Genomic DNA, 26,459 nt, shown 5'->3' on the forward strand with positions numbered 1-26,459 from the left:
AATGAGGAATGATACTAAGGTGGTGAAAACAGTGAACGTCTTCAGCGGCTCTAAATCGAGAGAAGATAACCGTGAAGATGTCGCAGTGATGTCATCATGTTGATCTCCGCTTGGACTTGGAAACTACAATTTTTTACAAAAGGTTTGCATCACAAAAAGGATAGAATGTAGGCATTAATCAGGCAGGGAAGGTCCAAAGAAAAAAAAAGTTAAATGTTGCATGATGGGAAATGTAGGATCCAGCATTTTGTGAGCTTAAAGTATAGTAAGATAACTAAAAGTGAGGATATCTTCATCACTACTGCTTCAATTTTGAAAAAGGGAACTTTTCAAATCTGTTTATTGTGTGTACACCAACTTTAAAAAAGTACAATAATAGAATTGCTTGAGTACCCCTTTAAGAGATAAGGCAGAACAATTCAGAGTCCTTAAACAACCCCTTAAACTATGTAAATCTGCTTTGTTGTATACTGACTATTAACTACGTTTTTGATGCTTTTGAACACTATTATAGATTTAGAATAGAGATTATAGACACATTATTTATTTTACAATGTAAGATAGAGCTCCATGGAAGTGCTCCACACCGCTTGTTGCATTGTAGTGTTCGGTAATCGTGATTTCAATGTCTTGTTCTCACTATACATCTTTTCATCACATCCTGTCTTATCTTCCCTCATGCCTGTGTCCCTCTCCTTGTGTGTGCGCGCATGTGTGTGATCATGAAGGGGAGGGGTTGAGAGTGAGAGATGTGCACCCCGCGGTCTGCAAGCATCTCATTCAGACGCACAGTTTATCGCGATGTCACACCGGCGGGGTTTTCTCCATCTGATGTGAACCCCCCAGGCTCGGCTCCGCGCAAATTGATGTCTCAGTCCGGCAGATTGTTCATTTGGAGCCGCGCGTTGTTAGGATGCGTCCGGGAGGAGCGCGCTCTCCTCCTGCCGGTGCGGTGCTGTCCTCCCTGTATCTGTGGCTCATAGCTTCACTGCCCTGTGTTCAGGCTGCTGAGTCTGAAGGCGCTGTTTACAATGGTGAGTTCTCCTGGAGCAATGACTGAAATCTGATTTGTACACGTCTATCTGTATTGCATTTCATTCGAAAACGTGTGGTTTTAAATGCAACACCCCACATGTGGGTTGGGAATGCAACATGTACAAAATAGTTTGTTTTATTTTGTTTTATTGTCAATCCTCCAATGCATATGTTATATTTTCTAAATTGGTGATAAAGCTACTGTAGAGCATTTACAACATGGTTATATGTCATTTTGTTTCTGTTTTATCATCAGGAGATGAGCAGGGTTCAGTGAGGAGCATCCTTGACCAGGTACAGAGTTATGAGATTACTTATCCCACATGGCTGCATCCTCACAGACACAGGAGGTCTGCCCACGAAGAGGTGAGTCTTTCTCTCTTCATCACTAATATCACTAACACAGGTGAGGAGCTTCCACCCCTTACTGTAGTCTAAACCATTAGACTAACAAAGAGAGGATCATATTCTTAATGACTCTTCTAATCCTGTGACTAATCCTCTTTTTATTGTCATCCTTTCTTTTAAAAGAGTCAGTAGTATCAAAGTGAGATGCAGACACACTTATGCACATCAGTTCTTGTCTTTTACTCTTAATCCTTGATGTTCCGTTATTATTCCTGTCTCTATGAGTATGTATGAATGAATGGTTTTTGATGTGTGACCTCACCAAACCAAATTTCTATCAACTTTTTTTCAGATCTACAACCTTATAAATATAAAATAAACATAATAATGTTGGAATTTGTATGTGAGTCAGTTTTTGTTGACAACTTGCTGCAATCTTTGTTTCCGGCCCAGCATCCTGCAGAGGCCCAGGTTCTGATCTCCGCTGAGGGCCGTGAGCTCAAGCTACACCTGGAGAAAAACAAGTGAGTGGCCCCAGTGTGTTCATGCAGAAGGTTCATATCTCTCATTGTAGCACTCCCAGGAAGTACATAAACAAGTCCAAAATAAAAATTCAAGTAGTCGCCTTTATCAAACTCTTCCCATGACACTAAATCAAGTCTTTAAGAATATTCAACATTGAGCTATGTATTCTTAGACGTCCAGTTTATTTGACCAGATGTTAGCTGTCACATAGACACATTTATAAGGTCAGTGCCCCCCTCGGGTGCAGAGAGAGGGGGATGAAGGGAGGACAGAGGTTTTAGACGACAGAGGGTTGACACCCGATATGTGTGCCCTGGGCAAACAGGAAGTAAGACTGTGCGTCTGCACCTAACATCCTGTAATCTGATGGAGCGGTTCCTGTCCGGCAACAATGGGATGGTGATAGGAAGAATATTGCTGGGTTAATGGACGGCGTGGCCACTGGGGGGACGGGACAGCAGAGGGGGACTGGAGCGGTGGAGATGTGTTTGGTGACTACAGGGCTGTGGTTTATCACTTTTGGATCTAGGCCAGCACACAAGTGGAAATGGAAGCTTTTATGAACATTAGAAAACAGTCAATTTTTGTTCAAGTGCAGACTCTCCCTGTCACTCATTGACTCACAGGCACACAGATTAACAGACCATGACTCCTCTGTGTCTGACTGACCGGACCCTGAGGGATTTGACCCTCCCCAGCAGGTGGTCACACTGTTAGATTTCCTCCTGGGCAAGGAATTGTAATCAATCACACACTGGTTGTCAGCCAATGGTGCTCAAGAGAAGGACAGAGAAAAAGACAGACAGAAAGTTGGTTTGATATAGATTTCATTTTGTTCAGTTCCACTACATGAGATCGAGATGGTGTTGACTGATTTAAAGCCTGTCCTGAGAAATAGGAAATACAATGCTCTAGAAAAATATATTTTGAAAACCCTTTTTGTGCAACTTCTCAACGGTTTCCTGGACCAACAATTCTGGTAACATTTCTTCACCGGTGCTTATCACTTCTGCTACAGTTACAGAGCAAGAGGATTGAGGTGTTCTTTATTTTTTATTTCACAACAATTTGAGTAAGGCAATCCCAAAGGCAATTTCAAGCTCCTGCCAACAATGCACATAAAATAAACATAAAAAGAAAGTCAAACATTTATTATTATGTATTAAAAGATATAAACATCGAAGAGTGCAGACGTTTTTAGGTATAAAATTGAGTGAAACAAAACATGATATGAAAATAGCATTGTGGTAGACTGATGTAAGCAGCTGAGAACCTTTTTAAATAAAGCCAAAGAAGACGTAGTTCAATATTAAAGGAACTCATACCATTTCCTTATCATTGATCCTTTAATGTTCTGTTTCTAAAAGCTTTATTGATGTGGAAAAGAAAGAATCTAAATAGTCTTTTCTGTTTCATCCACTTAAGCCTCAGCCTCTAGTATCCACTAAGGGACTGTAGAAACATTATTAGGAAGGAGTCGAAAGGGGGAGGGTCCTTTCTTTGTGTTAACTCTTTTCTGAAGGAGGGTAGTCTGAATATATTTGTAAGAGCAGGTCTTTCAACATTTTCTAACCATATTTATATTTCATGTAAGCCTTCCCTTGAGCTGCGCCTGTTCTTGTTCATTTAGTCACTGACACTCAAATCTGATAAAACAACGACACGACAACTATGTTAACTATCCAATGAGCAATGAGGTGCTCACTTTAACATGTGATTTAATGACATAATACAACCTTTTAAAAACACAGAAGTTTGTATGAATAAAGTCGAAACATTTTTAGTGACTCTTTCAAGGATTCGTTTTTCAAACATTGTAGCACACTCCCCCTCCCCAACCCGATAACTTTCACACGGCTCCTTACAGAAAATCTTTGTACAGCCTTAAGAGAAAGTGCTTTCTGGCTCTCTTTGAAGACACATTATTTAGTCTGAGTTGTACCACTTTCCCCAGCCACCAGCCAGTGTCTCCCCTCTCTGCAAGCCCAAACAGTAAATCCCCCGACCGCAGTTTGTGTCACTGAATATCAATGTCTGATTTTGGAAGCCAGAAGAAATGCTGCCAGTGACCATCTCCGTGTCCTGGTTACTCCCTCTTGTCCTCATTGCCCTTACAACTGCAACTCAGATGGTCACCAGATAACACACTCCCTGTGAGATGCTCTTAATCTTTCTGTTTATCCTCCTGAATCATTTTACATCTCCTTTTTTTCGCTCTCTCCCCTTTTGTTCCACTCCACCCCCTCTACTAAATGTATCCCTTTATCAAAACCTGGAGAAAGAAGTAGCCGTTTATGTTTGTGGGCATCGGCACTCCCTGTGGCTGAAGCACAGACTCAATCCATTTACCTCCTCCCCTCCTTGCTTGTCAATGTGTGTGTGGGTTTTCCTTTTCTTTGGTTTGTCGTGCATCGATGCAAGTGTCTATGTGTCTCAGCCTGAGCTTTTATCTTAATGAAAGGCTGCAGAGGGCTGATCTGGTTAGGAGTCAGGCAGCGGCTAGTGTGCTGACTCAGAGTGCAGGAAAAGGGATGTAAAAACAGAGCGAGAGGGGGGAGGACGCAGTGTAAGAAAGTGAGTGATGTGCCGGAAGAGAAGGGTTGAGGTGAGAAAAGTCATGGAAAGAGAAAAGTAGCGACGCTCTGGGTCAGTTTGGGGGTGAGTTATGTGGTTCAGATATTGAATCCTGTGGATGTTCTTGCTTCCTCCTCTGCATGACTTTCTCTGTTCTCCTGGTTAATGCCCTTCCTGCACACCCTTAAGTGCATGAACCTAAATTAAGCACTCCCGTGGGAAATGTTCAAATCATTGTTCCTCCTCTCCCCTCGTCCTCACCTCGTATGTCTTCCACTGTCTACTCTTAAAAAACAAGCACCCCAATCCTTCTCCTTTTTCGCCTTCTCTCACCTCGCCTGACATTCCCCAGGGCTCCAATGCAAATATACATCTCCCACCCGTCTCCGCGGTCAGGGTTTGAGAGACTCTGGCCACACGCAGACAGACGACACACACACACACACACACACACACACACACACACACACACACACACACACACACACACACACACACACACACACACACACACACACACACACACACACACACACACACACACACACACACACACACACACACACACACACACATAAAAACACACAGCAGCCTGAAAGAACACAAACAAGGCTGAAAGACCTGATGGATCACAGGTCTGGGATGCAGGGATGCATTCGCTTGTCCTTGTTTCTATGTTTAGTCTCACAGTGGCTCTGCTCTGGATGCTTTGATGTCTTAACGTAGGCCGGTGTGTGTGTGTTGGGGAAACACTCACACACACAGTACAGTGGCCTCCCTGTGCAATAAAAGCCTCTTCATCATCCGTTGCAGAGTGGTACTTTGACTTTGCGTCAGCTTTCTCTCCCTCCATCCGCGTGTGGTGATGTCACCCGATACCATGAGGGAATGCGACCCACTGACCCTGATGCATTACCCCACGTCCCCTCTCCTCCCTCCCTCCCTCCCAGCCTCCTTCGTTATCTCCCAAGTACATTAGCATTACTCCCCCACCCCTCCTCTCCACTCATGAGTCTGAACCAAGCCTTTGTCTCGGCCTGACTGCCAGACAGTCCTGATTCTGCCAGTATTGCGCTCCTCAATCACAGCATCTGTCTGAACACTGGATGAATTCCAAACTCTGCAAAGCTCTCCCGTCATCATGAAGAGCGGTATGCAGATTTGAAAGCTCTCACTGCTTTCACCAGAATTGAATTAGAGTCAATGGGTTTGGGATATTCAAAGGGTGTTTGTCTCTTTGACTATACAACTGAGGGTTAGATGAGAATTGCATTACACATTCACTCCCTTAGGGTACATAAGAAAAAACCGCCAGCAGAAAACAGGGTGACTCTGTTAGCTATGTCCAAAGGTAATACAATCCTCCTTAAAGCACCTTTGAAGCTGATTAACACAATGTATGTTCTTGCAAATACCAAAGTGTAAAATCAGAAAAATGTGGTTTTGCAGAAGTCACTGCACCCGGACAAGAAACAGTCTTGTCTGGAAAACTGTATGACCAGATATTGTTGTTTTTACTCTTTACAGTAATCAAACTTTAAAAATGACTAAATCAGTAGCTTTACGGGTGCTTTTAATTAAAAAAAATTGCATCGGACAAAGCCATGCCAGCTATTTCCAGACTGTTTAAAGTCCTTATGCTAATATAACCATTAATTGTAAAAGAAGGAATTTTGTCACTTTTTATTTTCAAAATATTTTTCTCCCTTTTCTCTGATCAAAGACTATCATTACGATTAACAGATTGTATTGTATATGGATATCCATGTCACCCGTTCCATGCTATATTGGGCATGGTTATTCTACACTCGGAAGCATACATATCCTCCTATTGTTACATATATAAAAACAGTTCCCAGAGATGAAGCCATGACTCTAATGCATTTGTCCATTTACCTGAGCTATATTATTTTCTTTTTTTTTTACTACCGGAAACATTGATGAGTCAAATTGAAACAACACTGTTTGAATGCACCTGCAAGTTATCTTCAGTGTTTCTTGTGGTTGATTCTTCAGGCCCTATGACAGACGCTTTGTTTCATCCAGTTCTTAACGGTTTATATTAACCACGAGTTGGTGCAACCCCAGTGGCTATGGCACTATAAAGTGTGGTCATGTGAGTTATTTATTGCCTTAACAGATAAGTCTGTATCTAACTTTCTGTCTGAATTTGACAAAATAAATTGCAGGGTTTCAACTCAGAATTTGAAGACAAAACTAAAACACTACAACTAAGCTGATAGTGCTTTCAGTAATGACAATGTCTATATACAATTATTTTGTCTATATGTCATATGGCAGCAGGTTATATAGTCATCAATCTTCTAATGTACACAGCTGCTGCAGGCATGGGAAAATAAGGGAGGATGGCGGAGAGAAAGAGTCATTATGTGTCTCCTCGTGGAAGAAGTGATCCTTCCTGTGTGAAGGCGGCAGCGAAAAGCTCAGTCGATCTTCAGGCATGCTGCCATTAATTAGACCCTCCAGAAAAACGCGGGCTAAAATCCTTGATTATGCGATTAAACATGCGGGGTTTTTATGTGATTTTATGCGGTGAAGTTGCGAAATATGCGGAAATATGCTAAATATGCGAAAAGTTGTGAAATATGCGGGAGGCGGAAAAAAGGTGATTTTTCTCCCACACCCTGTTACTAGGCTACTACTGAATGAAAGTGAGCCCTTTTAAAGAGTTCCTATGATAAACAAGCATACTAGAAGCAAGCTACATCACAACGTGTTATTTATGTATTTATATATGGGCTATTTTAATCACTCTCTCACACACACACACACACACACACACACACACACACACACACACACACACACACTCTTCTCCGCCTCATTCTGTTTTCATTTACTCGTTCGTTATCTGACCAGCTTCAATCTTGTAGGCTACTCACCTCGTTTCGGAGGTTGATGCCTCGGTGAACGTGAGTTGTTTGACTTTCTTGTCCGCAGCAGCAGAAAGCATTTTCGAATGTTTGAATGAATCAAAGTGGGTCGTCACCGTCGATTTTCTCTTATGCTCCAACACACAGTTGCACTGGGTGCAGAATAGTTTCCCCCCACTTTCGTGCAAGACATCGGGGTACTGCTTTGCCCGGTCTTTAGCAGAAATGTTCGTAGGCAAATGAGATGGATTCGATTTTTTCATCTTGGTCAGAGCCGTATAATAGTATAATAGTATAATAATAATAGTATATAATAATCTATATGGCGCTGATCTTGTTGTTTTCTCTCTCGTGTGAGTTCCACACATTCACTCTACGGTGTTGTTTACCTGCGCGAGCTGATGACATCACTACTTCACGTTAACTTTTTTTCCCCTCAACTTTGTGTGGAAAAATGCGGGGATTATGCGACCTTTTAATAAATATGCGCCCTTTTAAAAATCTGCGCCATTTTGCTGATTATGCGGTAAATTATGCGATCGCATAATCGCGTTTTTCTGGAGGGTCTAATTAATTCTGCAAGTTGAGCGACAGAGAGGGCTACACAGATGACAGGAGAGCATGATGGGAATATTCTGGTGGTTAGACAAGCAGGAAAACTAGAGGAAGGCCAGATATAAATGCGGTTAGAAGGTCAAATAACAATAAAGGGGGGTTACCAAGCTTAGGGTGACATCAGCCGGATACATTTCCACTGAATGATGATTTTTAACTCTTCTGTTAGACCGCTTATGTGTGTGTGGGCAAACAGAGTCCCCCTCACCCCACCAAACTGAGAGTGGTAATCTGTTAAAGGATGAATCAGATGTTTTCTGTCTTTGACTTGCTTTGTGGCTGATTGCATCACCAGGCTGTCATTGTTTCAAGACTATTTTCTCCCTCAGGGCATCTGACAGAGAGAGAAAATAAAAATCCCCATCTTCCCTTAATTTGTCTTCATCGTCCTTTAAAGGAATAGTTTGACATTTTGGGTAAATGCCCTTAATCACATCCTTGCCGAGTGTTAGATGAAAAGATCGATAAGTGGACCCTCTCATGTCCTCCCAAGCAAAACCAGGAGCTGGCTAGCTTAGATTAGCTTAGCATACAGACTTCAAGCAGGGGGGAAATGTTAGCGTCCAGGAATAACAAAATCAAGCTATTTTGACCTCTCTCATTTACACATTAAATGTAATTTATAAAACATTAAAGATTCACTGTAACCAGAAGTAACTTTGTAACTATTCAACCCAGTCTCACGGCATTTCGTGTTATAGTCACGAAATGTAATCTATTGATTTGTGTTCACCAACACGATTTTCGTGCAGGCCCGGACTGGCCATCGGGAGGACCAGGAGGTTTCCCGATGGCCTGGCCTGTTAAGTGGCCTGCTGGCCTGGCGATTTTCTTTTTTTTTAATGTATTGTGAACGCAACGCTGCGCAAATGTGGGTCTGCCTCACACAGGGTGACTGTCTGTCTACATGATGTGGCCTGCCGACAGGGCCGTACCTCCCTACAGGCTGATCACGCAGACTGCGTGGGGCCTCACCTCGCGGAGAGAGCCTCAACGGAGCCGCAAATGTGGCCCACCTATGCGCTTATGCGGCGCATAGTGTGGCGCGGCACGGTTTGCGAGGCTCCACTAGCGCGAGGGTTTAGATAGTTAACTTAGTCTAAGTTATCTCAGTGGGTCTCATTTGAGGGGGGAGTGATTAGTAAAATATGCATGAATAAAAAGAAAAACATTTAAATAGCTTTGCTGCTGCTTTAAAGAGGAGCAGGGGGAGAGGAGGGAAACAGGTGAGGCTGGTTCAGGAGCCCAGACACACTCACAACTATAAATGAACCAAAAATAAATAAATAAACAACTTTAAATAAAAATGTATAGATCTGTTTCATCAGGGTGTATCCATAGATCTAGTCTCTTTATTTTTCCCCTCAGAATGGACCAGATTGATGCATTTAACTCCAACATTTAAAAAAAAATCTTATGCATGCCCCCGGACCCCCCTAGAGGATTTGAGGTCCACCCCCACTTAATATATGTTCACATGGATAGGTTCCCAAATACATTTGTTTAAATAGTAACCCCTGTCCATATGTTTATTATTGGGTATTTAAACTATAGGGCTATCACTATGGGCAGCAACGCTGTAAATATTCACAAATAAATCCAGCAAAATGCCACAAAAAAACTGGTAACAAATGACTATATCTTCACTTCTAAAATGGGTAAATTAATCATCTTTTTTCTCAAAGCAATGATAAACCTGTGAGTTGGATGTAGAAAAGTCAGAATCAATATAGATTTTTTTTATTTTAAAGTAAATTCAGATTGAACATAGTAAAACAATTTAAATTATAGTGTCCGTCCAAAACATTACTTATAGTGAAAACCACCCTTGAATGATGGGATAGTAGACTAACAGCTTTAGGAATCCATAATAAGTACCCTGTATCAAGATTGATGCAAAACAAGTGAAATTTGACCTTTTTAGAGAGGTTTAGCAAAAAGAAACCACTTCTGGGGTCATTTGGGTGCATTTTCCGTATCTCTGGCCCCCCTCGGTCGATTTTGATGATTGACACCTCTTTTTAACCGTTAGAGCCAATAGAATCTAGGGGAAGTTGCTAAAATCCATCTAAACATTACCCATTGGTGAATGAGTGATGCGTAGCCAGCAACTTGTGCCAACTTGTGGCCCCACGCAAAGTTATATGATGAGGCCCTCTGTGTCGCGAGGGGGGGGGGTGCTAGTGGAGCCTCGCAGTGGCGAAACTGTGGCGCGCTTAGACTGTAGGTGCGCTGCATTTGCGCTTCAGATGAGGATCCCTCCGCAAAATGAAGAACCCTCAGCAAGATGAGGCCCCCTCCACGAGGTGAGGCCCCACGCAGTCTGCGTGATCGGCCTGTAGGGAGGGGCGGCCCTGGTAGCCAGAATGCCCAAAACCAGAGGCTGTCATACACTCTCGTAGCAGCTAATATGAAAACTCTGTTATTGACATAAATATGGTGATGGATTATCAGTAATCATTTCAAAGTAACACAGACACATTGGATTAACCTTCAGCGGCGTTTTTATTGTTTTAATGCCATTGAACACAACTTTTGATCAGAAACAGCAAAAGGTAAGACATATTTTCCGTGTTTGCTCCGTAAAGCTACGTTGTGTGATGTCTGGGTTTGCTTCCCCTGCCGCGGGATTTGATCGCTCAGTGATGATACTTATATTTCTAGAATCTGTGGGATCGCAGCTTGCTAGCTAATATCTTGTTTGTGCAGATCCGATAAGTATTTCTACCATGAGTTCTGTGCTAAGTGTGTTAGCATTTATTTGCTCAGGGCTAATTCAGAGCCTTTGTTAATATTACCCTTGTGTTTCGTTTAGCAAAGAATTGTTAATATTGTCTGATAGCTGAGTTTCTTCCCGTTAAGTGGGTATGACACATTCATAGTTTTTTAATGTTAAGAAGCCCTCAGACGCTGTTTCTTGCAAGATGTTGCGTTTAGCCCCCGCGGGCGGGGGCATGGGGCTTAACTGATGACGGATATACCTTTCTGTCTGTGATGTTTTACAAATCAGATATTAATGTGTAGAAGTAAAACATGTGAAATAATATAGCAATATCCTGTAAATTTATGTGAAAACATGAATAAAACTACACATCTTCAGATGTTATACATACATAAGTGTCCTACACTAATAATAAAAAGTTATTATGGCATTGTATGCTGTGTGTTATTTGTAACATCTTCAGAAACTACCTTTCCAACTCCTCAAAAGTTGCCTGTCTTTGACTGTTACAGGTGTAGGTTCAAATATGGAAAAAAATATGTGTGGATAACAAAATACATCCGTCATGAACTAAACTGGAAACTTATACTGGAAAGTATAATTTATTGTGTTAACACTTTAAACTTGACAGTTTCTTTACCCGCACCGCCTAGTGGTTAAAGCACATTATTGCATTTTTTTGTTGAATATGTTATATTTTATGAAAAAAATATTAAGAGTACATACAAAATAGGGGGAAAGTAGAAGGTCAATGATAGAAATATGAATATAAAAAATCAAGAAGATACAGTAAGTGATCTCTACAATAAAACAGTTTAGTGCCGGATGTACAAAGATATTAATAGGAGGATGTGCAAAACAGAAAAACTAATTAACCTTTATTAACACATTAAAGAATACTTTAGGTTAAGGTCTTCTTTCAAATAAGAAAAAAGCTTTAGGGGTATCTACAGATAAATATTAAGCCTGACAAAGTACTTAACGTCTAATATATTGCTTTCCTGCAATGTTAACTATGTTGAAGCACTTATTTTAACTAATATTATACATATTAATTATACTCTTATAAGATGTATGTAGATAGTATAAGAAATGTGCAGAATATGACAGTTTAACGGTGGAGGTACACACATATTGATAGATGTCTTGTTGAGGAACCTGCGACCCAAGTTTTTCATTCATTGCATAACTACACCGTAGTTGTCTATATGATATGTCAATAAACCTTAGAAAATCTTGAAATCTCGAAAGGGATGTGCAAAATAGCCATTATATACAGTCTTTAATTATACCGTGCTGGGTTGAACTATTTCAAGTCTTAATGCTTAGTTTTAGATTTAGCTTTTAGCTTTAGCTTTACATTGATCCAGGCTCTGCCCAACAATAACAAAAATCGATCTTCTCCCCAAAGTTTTGGCAAGAAAGGAATAATTGCATACTTTGTCAAAATATTGCACCATTATTAAATAAAACAATCTTAGTGGGACATCTTAGACGTTGTCTCTGTCTCTGTCTCGTGTTTATTTTAGGCTTAAGTCAAGTCTACTCCTTTAACCAGCTCCAGTAGAAACATGAAGGTTTCTCCAAAGCCTGATTTAACTGCAGTTACAGCCTGTTTGATGCATCTAAGTTTGACCGTGGGGGAGATTTAGAGAGACACAGCAAAAGAAAACCAGCTGTGAGACAGGCACAGTTTATGAATGAAAACAGGAAGAATGGATTGAGACAGAGTTGGAAGGGGAAAGACAGGAAAACAAGCATCTGTGCGAGATGTAAATATTGGGGCGGTGGGTTGACAGAACTTTGACAGAAACAGCCGAGTCTGAAGACACTCACTCAGTCACACTCACAGATGGAGAGTAAGAGGAATGTGATGTTTTACCACAGTGAAATGTATGGTTCTTTCGGTATGTGTATGTTTTCACTGATTTATCTGCCTCTCATGTGCAGTCGGTATTGTATACTAATGGAGAAACTCTAGTAATATAAAATAGGACATTTGTAAATAATGGTTGTGTCAAACAAATGCAGTCTCCTACTTAAGCTATACCTTACACAAGGTCACAAGAGTCATTAGGGAAAGGTACATATGGATTTTATTACAGTCTCAACCCATTTCCACACTATTCTTTGTGTTTCCTCTTATCTCTGGGAGGATCTTTGTCTAAATCTTTAAAGCAGTCTGGTTTTGTAGAGTGTCTCTGTCAAAGTAAATGTTTCATGAGCTGTGGGCTGCGGGAGAGACTTTTCTATCTCTGTCTGCTGCAGTTTTTACATTTTCCCCCATTGCTCTACCATATTATAGCTGTTTCAGGAGATTGACACTACATATATTCTTTTGCATTCTCTGAGTTTGTGCCATCTTTCTCCAGGCATCTGTTGGCTCCTGGATATCAGGAAATATGGTACACTCCCGAAGGAGTTCGCAAGTCCTCCTCTCCTGGCAACACTGTAAGTCTGTGCGACAGTTTGATGCTCTCCCTACAGTGGGGAGCTGTAAATGATCAGTGAAGAGAAATAGACACCATTTTGGTTGATCAAAGCCTTGGCAGGAGGATAACAGGCAGTATGGTCGTCAAATAATACATTTTATGCTCACATAATAAGGTCTTCTGGTTGAATGATGGCCTTATCACTGCACCAGTCTGCTTCCCCACGAGAGTATGTGTTAAGTTCTATTATGTTTGTCTTTCAGGGACACTGTTTCTACCATGGGGAGGTTCTGGGCATGGAAGGCTCAAGTGTTGCTGTTAGCACATGCTCAGGACTCAGGTGAGTGAAACTTCACCAAAGGCTGTATTCATAAAGTTGTCTAATATTTAGAGTTGGTCCCAATGGTGAAAGGTATTTCTTAGAATTTAAAGAAGTCTCCCATAAGACGTTATCCTTTTAAAAGTAAAAATATAAAAAAGCGATTCATGAAGACAGCTCTTTTCTCCAGTTTCTCCAGCAAAGCAGTAAAGAGCTGTAAGAAGTAGAGCCAAGAGAACGTTTCCCAATACTCCCAAGCAGGGAGTTAGTGCTGCAGAATAAATCTTGGATGGATTATGTTTGTGATTCATCTTATTAAAGATGTGTTGGCACTGCGAGATCAATTAATTAAAGCTTTTAGCTCCATTAATACTAATTTACGCTCTCAGTTCATTTGTTTTCTAGCTGACAAGAAAACACTTTGGGCCAACAGGACATAATTAATGGAAACATAATCACTTTTACAATGTAAGTGATATAATACCTGTCTAAGTAGCATGCAGTAAGTTACTGTTGTTCAACATTCTCTATTTGGTGAAACTTGTCCAATGTTGACACACATTAGAACAGATCTTGTCAGAAAATGCATTAATCAGGGTCTAAGCTGGGAATCCTTACTATGATTTATTTAAGTACAAGTTATGTGCTCCCAGAGAAAACCCTTAGATTGATTTAAACATAAGTTTCTTGATGACAATATTATAACTAAAGGTTGCACAGCTGTCCAGCCTGTTATCGACCCATGAAGTAGATAAGGGGACAGGAAACAGTAGTGTGTAGTGTCTTGTGCAGTCCAGTATGTTAGTAGGTCATTGGCTCCAGAGCTGGTTCATTGAGTACAGCTAAGTTTGGAGATCCTGTGTTTCCTCCTGCTGTATATGCAAGGCTGCTGACCCTTCCTGCTAGAGACAATCAGACAGGCCGGCAGCAGAGGAGGAACTGAATCGTAGCCATATGTGTGTTTATGTGGGCTCAGCGCTCTGGAGGATGAGTCAATGAATAAGTCTTCCTATGTGGATTTTCTGGGGGAATGCAAACACAGCACAGATGGACATCAACATGTGGGCGTCTGACCTCTTCAGATGTTTTGTACAGCTGCTTGACCTGCTGCTGTGTAAATGTGTGTGTGTGTTTGTGTTTAGACGTCTGCCATCATGAAAGACTTTTGTCAGAATGCCAGAGGAGTGTGTGTAGCCCTCTGTGTGCTGCAGCTGATCTTCATTTATAAACGGCAGTAAATCGCCTGAGATGCGACGCTCTGCTCCACCCATCCATAAAACCACCACAGCCAAATAAAAAAAAAATCCAGATTTGACATGCAGACATTAGTTTGACAATGGAATAAAAGATTAATGTTGGTAATAACAATAAATCGGAGGTTTGAGAAGTATTTGCAGAAACTATGATTTCCACAGTCCATCACAGTGTGCAGATTCAGTCATCAACATTATTGATCCACCTCGAGCCCTGATTGGATGGAACCATTAACAGCGTCTTGTTTTCCCAGGGGACTGATTTCTCTGAACACAAGCGTCAGCTACCTGATCGAGCCTCTTCCTGTTTCCACGGGCGCACAGCAGCACGCCGTGTTCAGAGCCGAGAGTCTCCATCTACCCAAGGGTAGCTGCCTGCATCACCATGGCAACAAGGAGCATAAGGAGGGGCTTAACGACTTCCTCCATGGAATGATGTCACCACGGAGCAGGAGGGTGAGTTAGGACAGGGAGAACGATGACGACTGAAATCCTTTGCAAGTTTTACACAAAGCATGACAATATTGTCAACACACCATCTATTATAAACAATTCTGTCTCTATTTTCAGGGAAAAAGGGACCTGAGTAAGAGTATGAAATACGTGGAGCTGCTGCTAGTGGCAGATAAGGCTGAGGTGAGGACAGGAAGGTTTCTTTATGACATCATTCAATGTGGGAGTACAGGAAGAGGCTTTAAACCTAATTAGTAGCCAATGAGACATAAGAAAAATGGGTACCACTTTACAATAAGACTACCCTTATAAAGTATTCATAAAGGGTTTATAATTAGGTTATGAATTAGGTTGTAAACACTTTATTTATCATTAAGAACCATTTATAAACCAGTTCTAACATAGACATCAACACAGGCTCACTATTTGGCAAGATGACTAAGCCTTATATTGGCTACTTAGCGAGAATCAACTCAGTGAACAACAGATACCAAGGATGCTGGCTGATGAAGAAGACGAAGTAAGCTAAGTAGCCAATATAAGACTTAGCAGTACAGATAAATGTGGGCTCACTATTTGGCAAGCAACCGGTCACAGTTGCCCTGTTTATCTCATGTCTTATAAAAGCTTATTAATGATTTATAAAGTGTTCACAATCTAATTAATAAATGAATTACAAACTATTCGTAAACCCTTTATAAGGGTAGTCTTATTGTAAAGTGGTACCGAAAAAGGCATAAGGTTAACAATATTACTTAAAACAAAAAGGAATGAAGGTGCAAGTAAGCCACTCACCTTGACCACAGATAAAAGAACAAACAGGCAACAGATACAAGTCAGGAGTAGACAAGGAAACGTGCATGTATAAAGACAAACAAAAAGAGCAAAAAATACCTCAAATAAAGCCCTTTTTTAGGGTGAAGGCAGGGGAGGGTTAACTGTGGTCAAATGTGAAATAGTATGTGATTTGTATTATTTTGTTTGGCAGGGACTAGCTCTAGTGATATATGTTCAGAGATTATGATTCATTGTATGTAGGTGTATGGACTTACTACTGGAGAATAGTTCTCTTAGTTTAGAATAGTCTACCAGGTGAGGTAAATGTGAAACTTTAAATAGCTTTTAGGTGTTAACGTGAGCGTGAATAGCTGTCAGTCTCAATATGTTTAGAATTGTTTCCAGCTTATGCAGTACATTATTGTATAATTGCCTCACACAGTATTGCAATAAAACTAAATATAGAAAGCAACGTCAGTAACTTGCACCCATCACTCTATTTAGAGCTAGTTATTGTGAATATAAAGCTCAGATTCACATCCTGTTTGATGTCTGAAGTCCCCTTTTTACGGTTCGAGCAGATGTAAAAAGCATAGCGTGGGTGTGTCTGTTTCTCTGTTTAATTTGATTTATGTGGTTTGCAGTTTGAGAAGCATGGGAGTAGTCTCGAGAAGACCAAACAGAAATTACTTGAAGCGGCCAACTTGGTTGACAAGGTAACATCTGATTTGACTAAAAACTGACTCATCAGGTTTGTGATGCCTATATGTAGTAGTTAAACTCTGTGTCTGTGGCTTTTCCTGTCCACACCCGCAGTACTACAAGGCTTTAAACATCCGCGTGGCATTGATCGGTCTGGAGGTGTGGTCCAGCCAGAACATGATCAGCGTTTCGGACAACCCTCACAGCACTCTGGCAGCGTTCCTGTCCTGGAGAAGCAAACAGCTCCGCTCGCTGCCCAACGACAACGCTCAGCTCATCACGTCAGTGTCATTCTTCTACCACTCATATTTCCATCTGCCATACTTCACTCTCTACAACAACAGTGTTGTTTAGTAGATCTCTTAATTGATATTTGCTTGATTGCATGAGACTATAACCATCACCAGTTGTATCCCAGTGGGCTGTTGTGCAGTTGGAGCTAATTACCAAGGGCATACTGTGTCGTTTTTTAGGGGGAAGGGCTTCCAGGGCACCACCATCGGACTGGCCCCTCTCAAAGCCATGTGCTCCGACTACCAGTCTGGTGGAGTTAACACGGTGAGAGACAAACAAACATTTTCTCCTATTTACTCACTTTTAGAAAATAGGGGAAGGGTTGTAGGGTGTGTGCGCCAAATGTATGTGTGTGAGGAAAAACATAAGGACCACAATTGAATGCCTGATTAATATTCCTCTAAAACTTCAAATATATTAAAAAATAACTTGATTAGCCGTGTTAAACAAAAGTTTTTGTTATTGAATAAACCAAAAATATTACCTAATAATGCTTTTAAGTTTAAATAATTCTAGTTTAGACTAGTGGTAGGACAGTGTGTACTATCCAGTAATGACAGTATCCCCAAAATGCAAAGAGAAACATATTACACAATATATTGAATATTTTTCTACACATCTTTGAGTAATCTTTGACTCTTCTTTGAATAGGACCACTCAGAGTCAGCTGTGGGTGTAGCTGCCACCATCGCACACGAGATGGGTCATAACTTCGGCATGAGCCACGACAGTGCAGGCTGCTGCCAGGCCAAGGCCGAGGACGGAGGCTGCATCATGGCTGCTGCTACTGGGTATGAACCAGAAATGACCTACTACCAGACAAATGACAGTTACTAACCCTAATAGGGAAGAGAAAAACAGAAGATTTAAAATGGCTGATCTCATGAAGTCTTACCTGCTGTGTTTGTTCTCCATCCTCCCCCCACCCCAGGCATCCGTTCCCACGTGTTTTTAACGATTGCAACCAGAAGGAGCTGAAGAGCTACCTGAGCTCTGGAGGGGGGAAGTGTCTCTTCAACTTGCCAAACACCAGATCCATGTACGGAGGGCAGCGCTGCGGCAACGGCTACCTGGAGGATGGAGAAGAATGTGACTGTGGAGAAGAAGAGGTGTGTTGTGTCTCTCGTATGTTGGCATATTTTCCTTGTATGTTTATAGTAGGATAATGACTCCATATTGTTTGTGTAGGAGTGTACCAGTCCCTGCTGTAATGCCAACAACTGCACTCTGAAGGCTGGAGCTGAGTGTGCCCATGGTGTCTGCTGCCAAAACTGCAAGGTACTATAAGAATCTGATGATCATCTTAACAAAGAGAAAATCCTCAACTGGGTTTACTAGATTAACACTGTAGATATTTAATGATATCTCTACAATTCATTATTTCTTCATCAGTGTGTTTCCTAAACTTCTCGTCATCTCTCTATCCAGGTGAAGAGCCCGGGTGTGCTGTGTCGTGCTCCCTCGGGGTCATGTGACCTGCCAGAGTACTGCGATGGGAAGGCAGAGTCTTGTCCGGCTAATTTCTATCTGGTGGATGGTTCGTCGTGTGCAGGCGGGCAAGCCTACTGTTACACTGGCATGTGTCTGACCCTGGAGCAGCAGTGTCTCTCTCTCTGGGGACAAGGTGCGTAAACTGGATGCTTGTTATCTGAACATATTTTGTTCCATAAGGGGAAGTATGTCATTTAAACACGTGTAGCATATTCAGTATTGGAAATGTAGTAAAGCATATACAATCCGTTTCAAGTTTATTGGGTATAACTATCTAAAACTAGGACTAGTCTGATTGCAAGTTAAGACACTTTCTTGGCTTGGTGTAGTATTAGTAGTATTAAACCATTAATCAGCACTATTTTTCTGTGTTGGTGTGGTAATAATTATTTGGCTATTAAGAGGCTGATGTGCAACACTGTGTCATGTTGTAAATAAATAGCATTAAACCATTAAGCTTTTATTCCATGTGAGTTTTATATTGGATAGAAGAACACTTTTTGCCAACTTATTTCGCAGATGAAAAATATATTTTCCTGGGATTACCCAGGAAAATGTTCTTAAGTTTTAAACACAGGCGAGAAAAACAATACAGGTGTAACAAAATAACAATTGTTTAGTTCTCACATGCCTCTTAAAGGCTTGGTACGCATCAGATTGACATGTATTTCGATTCAAATTGAATAATGGAATTTCCAAAAGGAGATTCCTGTTCCATAGCCTTCTCTTTTCAGTGTTTAACTGCATGAGTGGATGATAAATGCTTTAATAAGATCATCTTTTAAATGTGGTTAGATAATACATCTATAAACGATAATTGTTACCATCAAACAATCTTGTATAATATCCAGAGCCTAGTAAAGCAGGGAGTCTGGGTAGAGATAGAGAGTGTTTGTTTGTAGCCTTTATATAACCAGGTGAAAAATCCCATTGAGATCAACGATCTCTTTTTCAAGGGAGACCTGCAGAGTCCTCAGCGGGTCACAGGATAAGTAATTTTTATTGGACAGTGTCCATATTCCTGTTGTGACAGAGCCTCCCCAGAGAGCCTTTGTAGGACCACAGGAGCCACACAGAAGAGTACGAGATGCCATCTGGTCTCCATCAGGTGGTCACATAACACACTGTGCAGGCATTACTGTATCTGCATGTGTGTGTTATTGTGTGTGTATCTGCAGCCGTATTCATGTGTATGTGTTCCTTTCCTCTCCTGCCACCACAGATGGCCGTCCAGCCCCTGACCTGTGTTTTAGGAAGGTAAACGAAGCCGGGGACATGTACGGGAACTGTGGCAAGGATCTGTTCGGGAAGTACAGGAGCTGTAAAGACAGGTGACGATTAAAACATTATAGAGGGCATTGACATTTCTTGAGAATTACATTTAAACTTGTTATTAATCAATCAACAAACTATATATCTGCTTTTATTATCTCTGCTAGTGATGCTCAATGTGGGAAAATCCAGTGTTTAACCTCAGCCGCCAAGCCCATCGAGAACAATGCTGTCCGTATAGAAACCACTGTCAGTGTGGGCAACAGGAAGATCCATTGTATGGGAACACATGTGTACAAGCCTGGGCAGGGGGACGAAGAGGGGCAGGGGGACACTCTGGACCCAGGCCTGGTCATGACGGGCACCAAGTGTGGAGATGACTCGGTGAGATTTTATTGTTTTGACAGAGATAATTCTTTAGTTGTGTTTTTGAGATTCTGGTTAGTATTATTCCTGTCAGAAAGCCACATTTCATAATTTCTTTGACAATTACAAAGTTTGTGGCTCAAACCTTAGGGATGTTTATGAAGATTTGTTTGTACCACCTATAGAAACTAATTGATTCTCGTTCTCTCTTCCTCACACCCCTCCTTCTCTCTACAGATTTGCTTTAACGGAGAATGCCGCAATGCATCTTTCCTCAGAGCTGATGAGTGCAATGCAAAGTGCCGTGGACACGGGGTAAGTTTCTATGTGTGTCTGAGAAGAAGGAATTGGATTTCCTAGGTGTGTATTTGGCTGCCAGCCCATTATTATGAAAAACTGGTAAACTTGGCCGTGGTGCAAAACGTATTGAGACGCTTGATTAAAAATATCAATATAGCAAAGTGGAAATACCGCATGCATTCTCAATCTTAAAGTAAAAGGGCAGCTGATCATCAGAAACATTTACATAAAGTAACTATAGTTATGTTGTGGAATAAAAAGTACATGTATTTCCTCTCAAATTAAGTGAACTATAGAACTATAAAGTAGCAAAATATTATATTAAAGTAAATTACAAGTAGCTCAGAACTAGAAGTGGTTAAGTTACATACCAACACTGGACTCAATTAATATTTGTTTATTTACTTCTGTACCTGCCAGTCAATGTAATGAATATAAACTTGTTTGTTGTATTTCTAATGTGTAATATTGTTTTTGCCCAGCTGTGCAACAACAATCACAACTGCCACTGTGACGCGGGCTGGGCTCCTCCTCTGTGTGAGCAGCAGGGGTCGGGGGGGAGTGTGGACAGCGGACCCGTCATCACCCACAGTGAGACACTAAGCTTTTAGATTATAATTTTTCTTTGAAATTATGCACATTTTTGACTTTTTCTATTTAAATGTTCAACAGGCAATCTCCTTCCAGTCCTGGTGGTCCTTCCTCTGGTCCTGTTTGTGGTTCTGGCTGCTGTTGGACTGTTGTTCTGCTACAGACATAAACTCCACCCACTGAAGTCCTCCGCTCCACCTCCAGTGCCAAGGTATGTCATTCATTACGCAGGAATAATTACAGGATAAGTCCTCTGGTTGCCCATATTGTTTAACATTTCAGAAAGATTTAGGAAATTATATTCTGCAAGGTTAACTACTATTTAAAGTGTGGTGAGAACAGTTATGTACTGTTGTTAACTTTTTATGAGCCTTTTTATAAACCTTCTTATTAATCTGTTTTGTATTTAGTATTTGTAATGATATGGCTGTACATTCTTGTAACTAAATGCAATAAATGAACAAAAATGATAAATAATATTATTTTGTATTTGTATCTTACCCCTCAGTTGTTCAGTCCCGGTCGATGGCAAGCCTCTGCATGCTGACGTTCATGTGAACGGTCATGCCAACCCAACATTCTTGCTTAAAAAACAGAACTCGGATAACCTGGTAAAGAAGCCATTTCCAACAGAGACAGTAATGCACTTTGCTATTATTTGTTAATATTTGAAGAAAGCACTAACTTTGCGATGGTTTCATTCTTCCACAGGGGAAATCTTCTCCTCGTCCCAGCCCGTCTAGCTCTTCTCGGTCCAGGAACGCCATAGTGCGTCCAGCAGTGAAGCCTCCTCCAGTCCCTTTGTATGCTGCAGTGCAGAGAGAGCAAACACCTCAGAGACAATGCTCTCCTCAGGGTTACACTCCACCTTCATCTAAATCTGTGCAACTCAGCGAGCAGAGACAGAACCAGGCTCCTCCACCACCTCCAGCACCTCCACATTTACCTTCCAACGATGCCAAAACCCACTCACAGCATTCAGCAGCACCAAAACCCAGACCAGACCCCCCAAACAGACCTCCACCGCCTTTACCTGTCAACAAGCTACCAGGGGTGAATATTTTTGTCATTCTTATTCTTATAAGTTATCCCGTGTTGCTCTTGTGAATTACATTTGAAATTTAAATTTCGCATTTTTTATGTAGGAACAGCAACAAATGAAGGGACTGCAGGTTTCCACTAATGCGCTGCAGAGAGGAAAAGCTGCTTTGGCTCCATCTGCTGGACAGAAAAGGCCGAACAGGTAATATATCGCATGTTTTCTTTTAAAGGTCCCATGTCCCATTTTCTACTGATCATAATTCCATTGTTGAGGTCTACTAGAATAGATTTACATTGTTCAATGTTCCAAAATCACATTGGTTTCTCATACAGCATCTCTGTATAGTATGTGTATTCACTCTCTGTCCTACACGCCTTGTTGGAGCTCCTGCCCCCCCTCCCTATGAGCCAAGTGTGCTCTGATTGGTCAGCTCGCCCACTCTGTTCTGATGAGTCAACCACCGTTACAGCTGAACATCAGTGTTTATGTTTTACAATGGCGTTTGTTAGCAACCAGATAATGACACCAGTAATGACAAACAGATGAGAATGCTGCGTGGGGTCTGGATGCCGTGTTGGCGGGACTTTGCGGGGCTCGCTGCTCCGCCCTGTGTGGCTCTACATGTGTGCGGACAGTGTGAGGTGGATTACTGGTGTCGTTTCCTGGTTGCTGCGTGGGGTCTGCGGGACAGCGAGACCAAGTGCCGTGCCGGCGAGACTGAGCTCCGCGGTGTCTCCCGACAACTTTGGTCTATATCCAGCATCCAGGGAAACACAGCGGGAAATCCACCTCACACTGTCCGCTCCGGGAGCCTCACGGGGCTAACACCTGAGCTGCTCGGGAGTCCACCCTGACAGAGCCGAGGGTGTGCCTATTGTTCTATAGGTGTGTGCCAATTGGTCCATTTGGACTTAGTGACGTCAACCTGGCCCGGAAGAAAAAAATGGAAAAAGAAAAATCTCCAACGAGGCGTTCTGGAGCAGCATAGACACGTCTTTTCTGTGTTAGAGTTTTACTCGCTACAGGGTGTACTTTGAGGGTTTGTGACTTTGCAGACCGTTTACATGCAGGAAAAGCTACATAACACACAAGGGGACGGGTAATAACCAGAAAAGCATGACATGGGACCTTTAAATGTTCATCTATACAAACTCCTTGTTAACTTCTCTTTTTATGTGTGCTTCTTTTAGAAACTAAGAGCTCAGGGAGAGATTGGGGACCACCACTCACACCCAGTAATGGACTGCCTCAAACTGTTTTTTTGAAAATAGACATCTGAGAATGAAACTTTGGGATATGATCAAAACTTGACACCAAATTACTGTTTATTTGCACTCAGTGTATTGAGGGAAAATGGTAGAATCACAGCAAGTCATAGTATATATCACAATTAGTACATTTTAAGTCTCTAAACCTTAAGATATAGGCTTAATCTGTTTAGTAAATTAGCCCTTTGTGTCTGCTTTCACAACTTGAAATGGCAAAAGCTGTGAATTTAATAACTTTTTATTATGAATGTCCAAATAAGTTAATGAAAATGTGAACTAGTTCCATGTGTGCAGCAGTGTTCAAACACTGATCCAGGAGTATTTATTCACAAAGAAAAATGAATGTTTACAATGTAGCCTATGTAATAAACATGGTGTCTCTTAAAGAGCATCAGCTGTAAAGGGATATCTTATATTAAGAAAAGATGCCAATGTGGAAGTGCTTACGCGTCTTATGTGTGAATAAGGACGGGATTTTAACTGGACTCAAGTGGACCAGTGAAAGCCCTGTATGCATGCTGTAAGTATATGCTTATGATGAGAGATACATGTCTGATATGTAGCAGGAAATGTTAGGGACTTATACAAATATTATTAATTTTGTTTTAGTGATTTTATATTGTTGTTGTGTTGCACTTTGAGCAATCTGGTTGGGGTCAAATATTCACTCCCTGAAGGATCTTAAGCCTGTAGGAGGTGAGCGTTTGATACATATTTTAAGTATAATTTTAAACCCACACTCACTCTTATTTCTTAGTTCTGTAACAGAGAATCAGTGATGAAGTAATCTTTGTCCCTGGGCAACCTTTCAAACTAATTCAATTTGGGAAAAATACGAGCCATACTTAAATGTCAAAGTCAAACATCAAAATTACAACATTCATTTGAACAATTTTGCAACACATTTCAGTTGGACTTCCCCCATGACCAAAAGACTGTAAAGTTACTTTTCTATCTGATACAACATGACATATATCCCAGTATGTGTAACAGTGATTACTTTGTTGTTACTGTAAGGTACTACAACAAATCCTGGTCCATTTGAATGCTTGGTGGGCGGTGACCTGGTTTCAACTGAAATATGGAAATACAGCTGCCATGTTTGGTTTATCTTCTTATCAGACCTATGCAAACTGTGGCACTTTGCAACACTGTGTCTTCAACTGGAAATCAAATAAACACATGGAACAAATTAAAAAAGATTGTGTATTGAATTTTACTCTGCTTTGCTTTCTACTTCTACAATCAGGCACACTTCTTTAAAATATTCAGAGATCCAATTTTTATGACTGCTATGACACGCTCAATGAAACATGCATAATTATGTACCTCTCAACTGTGTGAAACTCCTTTGCACAGCCCCTCAACCAGCAATGAGTCCAATATCCAAGATGTCTGTTCTGTGTTGAAACATCTGAAAAAAACACAAGAAAAATCTGATGCAGAACAATACAAACATGTGTTTCTTTGGGTGATATTGTTTATTCGTTCTTTGTTGGTACAAAAAAGGCACATTTTAGTTAAGGCCTGTTTTCAAAATGTAAATACGAACTGGACAAATATTTTCAAGCTGATGAGTAAAACCTATAACAGTACTACAGTCTAATGTCTTGCACTATACAGTCAGAAGTTGGCCTACATTTAATTTAAATTAAAGTTATATAGGCCTACATGGTGGTTTGTCATGCATCTGAATCTCAGAACGGCACATACACTGTTTTCCAAACACGGTTCTTTTAATCATCAAACAGACAATAATTATTCATGGGCTTAATATTGAATAGACTTTACCAAAAAAGCTTTGAATTTAATTGAATTCCCGTTTCGACCGGTAGGGGGCAGGCAGTGCTACAACCACAACCTAGAAGTACAACATGGACTCGTCACATGTGTTGTAATGGCGAACTTGCTGCCAAACATTAGCTTTTTGCACGTGAAGCAGGAAGAAGTCAACAAAAACATTAATTTGAAGTCTTGTTTTAACAGCCTGAAGAATGTAAGTCCATTAGCTACTCTACCTTTAATTCTGTTCAAGTCCTGAGGGAAATATCTGGCTCATTATCGGCTAAATGCTGACCAAGTGTTGACATGCTAGCTTCTTACTTTGTCCTGTCTGTTGTGACATTGAAGACAGGCTCAGTAGTGTACAGTGGGATTGTCAGAGTTTTTCACTGAACCATCCAAAATGTAACAATTGTGGGACTTAAATCCCCAATAATTAGCTAAAAGATGCTAAAATGCACTATTCAGCTGAGGGGAACTACAGAGTTGTAAGATAATTTTCTGAGGATTCATCACTAGAAGCAACAACTTTATTTGCTATACCAAGTAGGCCTACTGCCAATTTAAAATGGTACATCCACATTAGTTCATTGACAGTTTTTTGGGGGGGGGGGACTTGTTTATTTGGTTGTGTGTTATTAAATGCCTTTGATGTCAAAGCATCTCCCTCTGCTTATGAACAGATCAATATAAATCTATAGTGTATAGGTTTGAATGACATACCCTCTTAGCACTGCTGGAAGTGCTGAAAGGTGCCTGCCCTTCAGATCTCCACATCCTTCACTGAGATTAAAGCTCTGATTTATTCTAATCAAAAGACTGCTAAATACCAATGCCAGACCCCCCCACCACTACCACACCACATAAACACACACACTTTTGAGGTGACTCTCTTTGGACTGCGGTGCCAGGTGATCTTCCACAAGACCAAAGGGAGGCGAAGGTAGCTGTGACTTAGCAGTCAAAGGTTTTAACATGTGGCCTAATTGCAGCGTTCCCTGTAGAGCATAATTAGTGTTAGCTGGCATGTCACTTCCTGTGGAGTTTCATTTATTAGAAATTATGATTGGCTTGAGATAAAACACAGGGGTGACACCCCCGCCTCCCCTCACAGTGGGAGGAGGGCAGTGAGGAGAGGATCTCACCTGCTGAAAGCTCCCCTCCTTGGATAATGACCTAATTAAACCTGACTTGTTTTTCCACTTGTAACGTTGATTACCTCACTAATTGTTTCACCAATTGTCTCTCAATCAGTTCCTTCTTTCTGCTCTAGATTTGTTATCCTTCATTATCACTCTTTTCATTTGTTACTCACATGTCTTTTTTTTGGCTTTGCTGTTTGAAGTAAAATAGAGCAAAAAAAACTCTCCAAACATTCAACATTATGAACTGTCAGAAGGTTGG

At 41.1% G+C, this 26,459-nt stretch overlaps 1 protein-coding gene across 1 annotated transcript; it reads left to right on the top strand.

Annotated features, from left to right (window-relative positions):
* Window positions 1-752: 752 nt before the first annotated feature.
* On the top strand, window positions 753-24,473 carry adam19b (ADAM metallopeptidase domain 19b). The gene is made up of 23 exons (XM_034121370.1): window positions 753-1,034; window positions 1,292-1,401; window positions 1,837-1,907; window positions 13,086-13,164; window positions 13,409-13,485; window positions 14,972-15,173; window positions 15,288-15,353; window positions 16,592-16,663; window positions 16,764-16,930; window positions 17,123-17,207; window positions 17,595-17,734; window positions 17,875-18,052; window positions 18,132-18,221; window positions 18,372-18,567; window positions 19,657-19,765; window positions 19,874-20,090; window positions 20,310-20,387; window positions 20,855-20,963; window positions 21,045-21,174; window positions 21,472-21,574; window positions 21,675-22,016; window positions 22,109-22,206; window positions 23,196-24,473. Exons 1-23 carry the CDS (start codon window positions 914-916, stop codon window positions 23,200-23,202), a joined length of 2,847 nt encoding a protein of 948 aa, XP_033977261.1. The 5' UTR covers window positions 753-913; the 3' UTR covers window positions 23,203-24,473.
* Window positions 24,474-26,459: the final 1,986 nt, after the last annotated feature.

The sequence above is a fragment of the Trematomus bernacchii genome, unplaced genomic scaffold, assembly GCF_902827165.1.
Source record: "Trematomus bernacchii unplaced genomic scaffold, fTreBer1.1, whole genome shotgun sequence".
NCBI lineage: Eukaryota > Metazoa > Chordata > Actinopteri > Perciformes > Nototheniidae > Trematomus > Trematomus bernacchii.

Excerpts from the sequence above, each read along its gene's own strand:
- adam19b (XM_034121370.1), top strand. The coding sequence starts at position 914 with ATGCGTCCGGGAGGAGCGCGCTCTCCTCCTGCCGGTGCGGTGCTGTCC. Across the intron at positions 18,053-18,131 it reads GTGACTGTGGAGAAGAAGAG|GAGTGTACCAGTCCCTGCTG; the intron begins GTGTGTTGTGTC and ends TTGTTTGTGTAG. Across the intron at positions 20,388-20,854 it reads CAAAGTGCCGTGGACACGGG|CTGTGCAACAACAATCACAA; the intron begins GTAAGTTTCTAT and ends GTTTTTGCCCAG.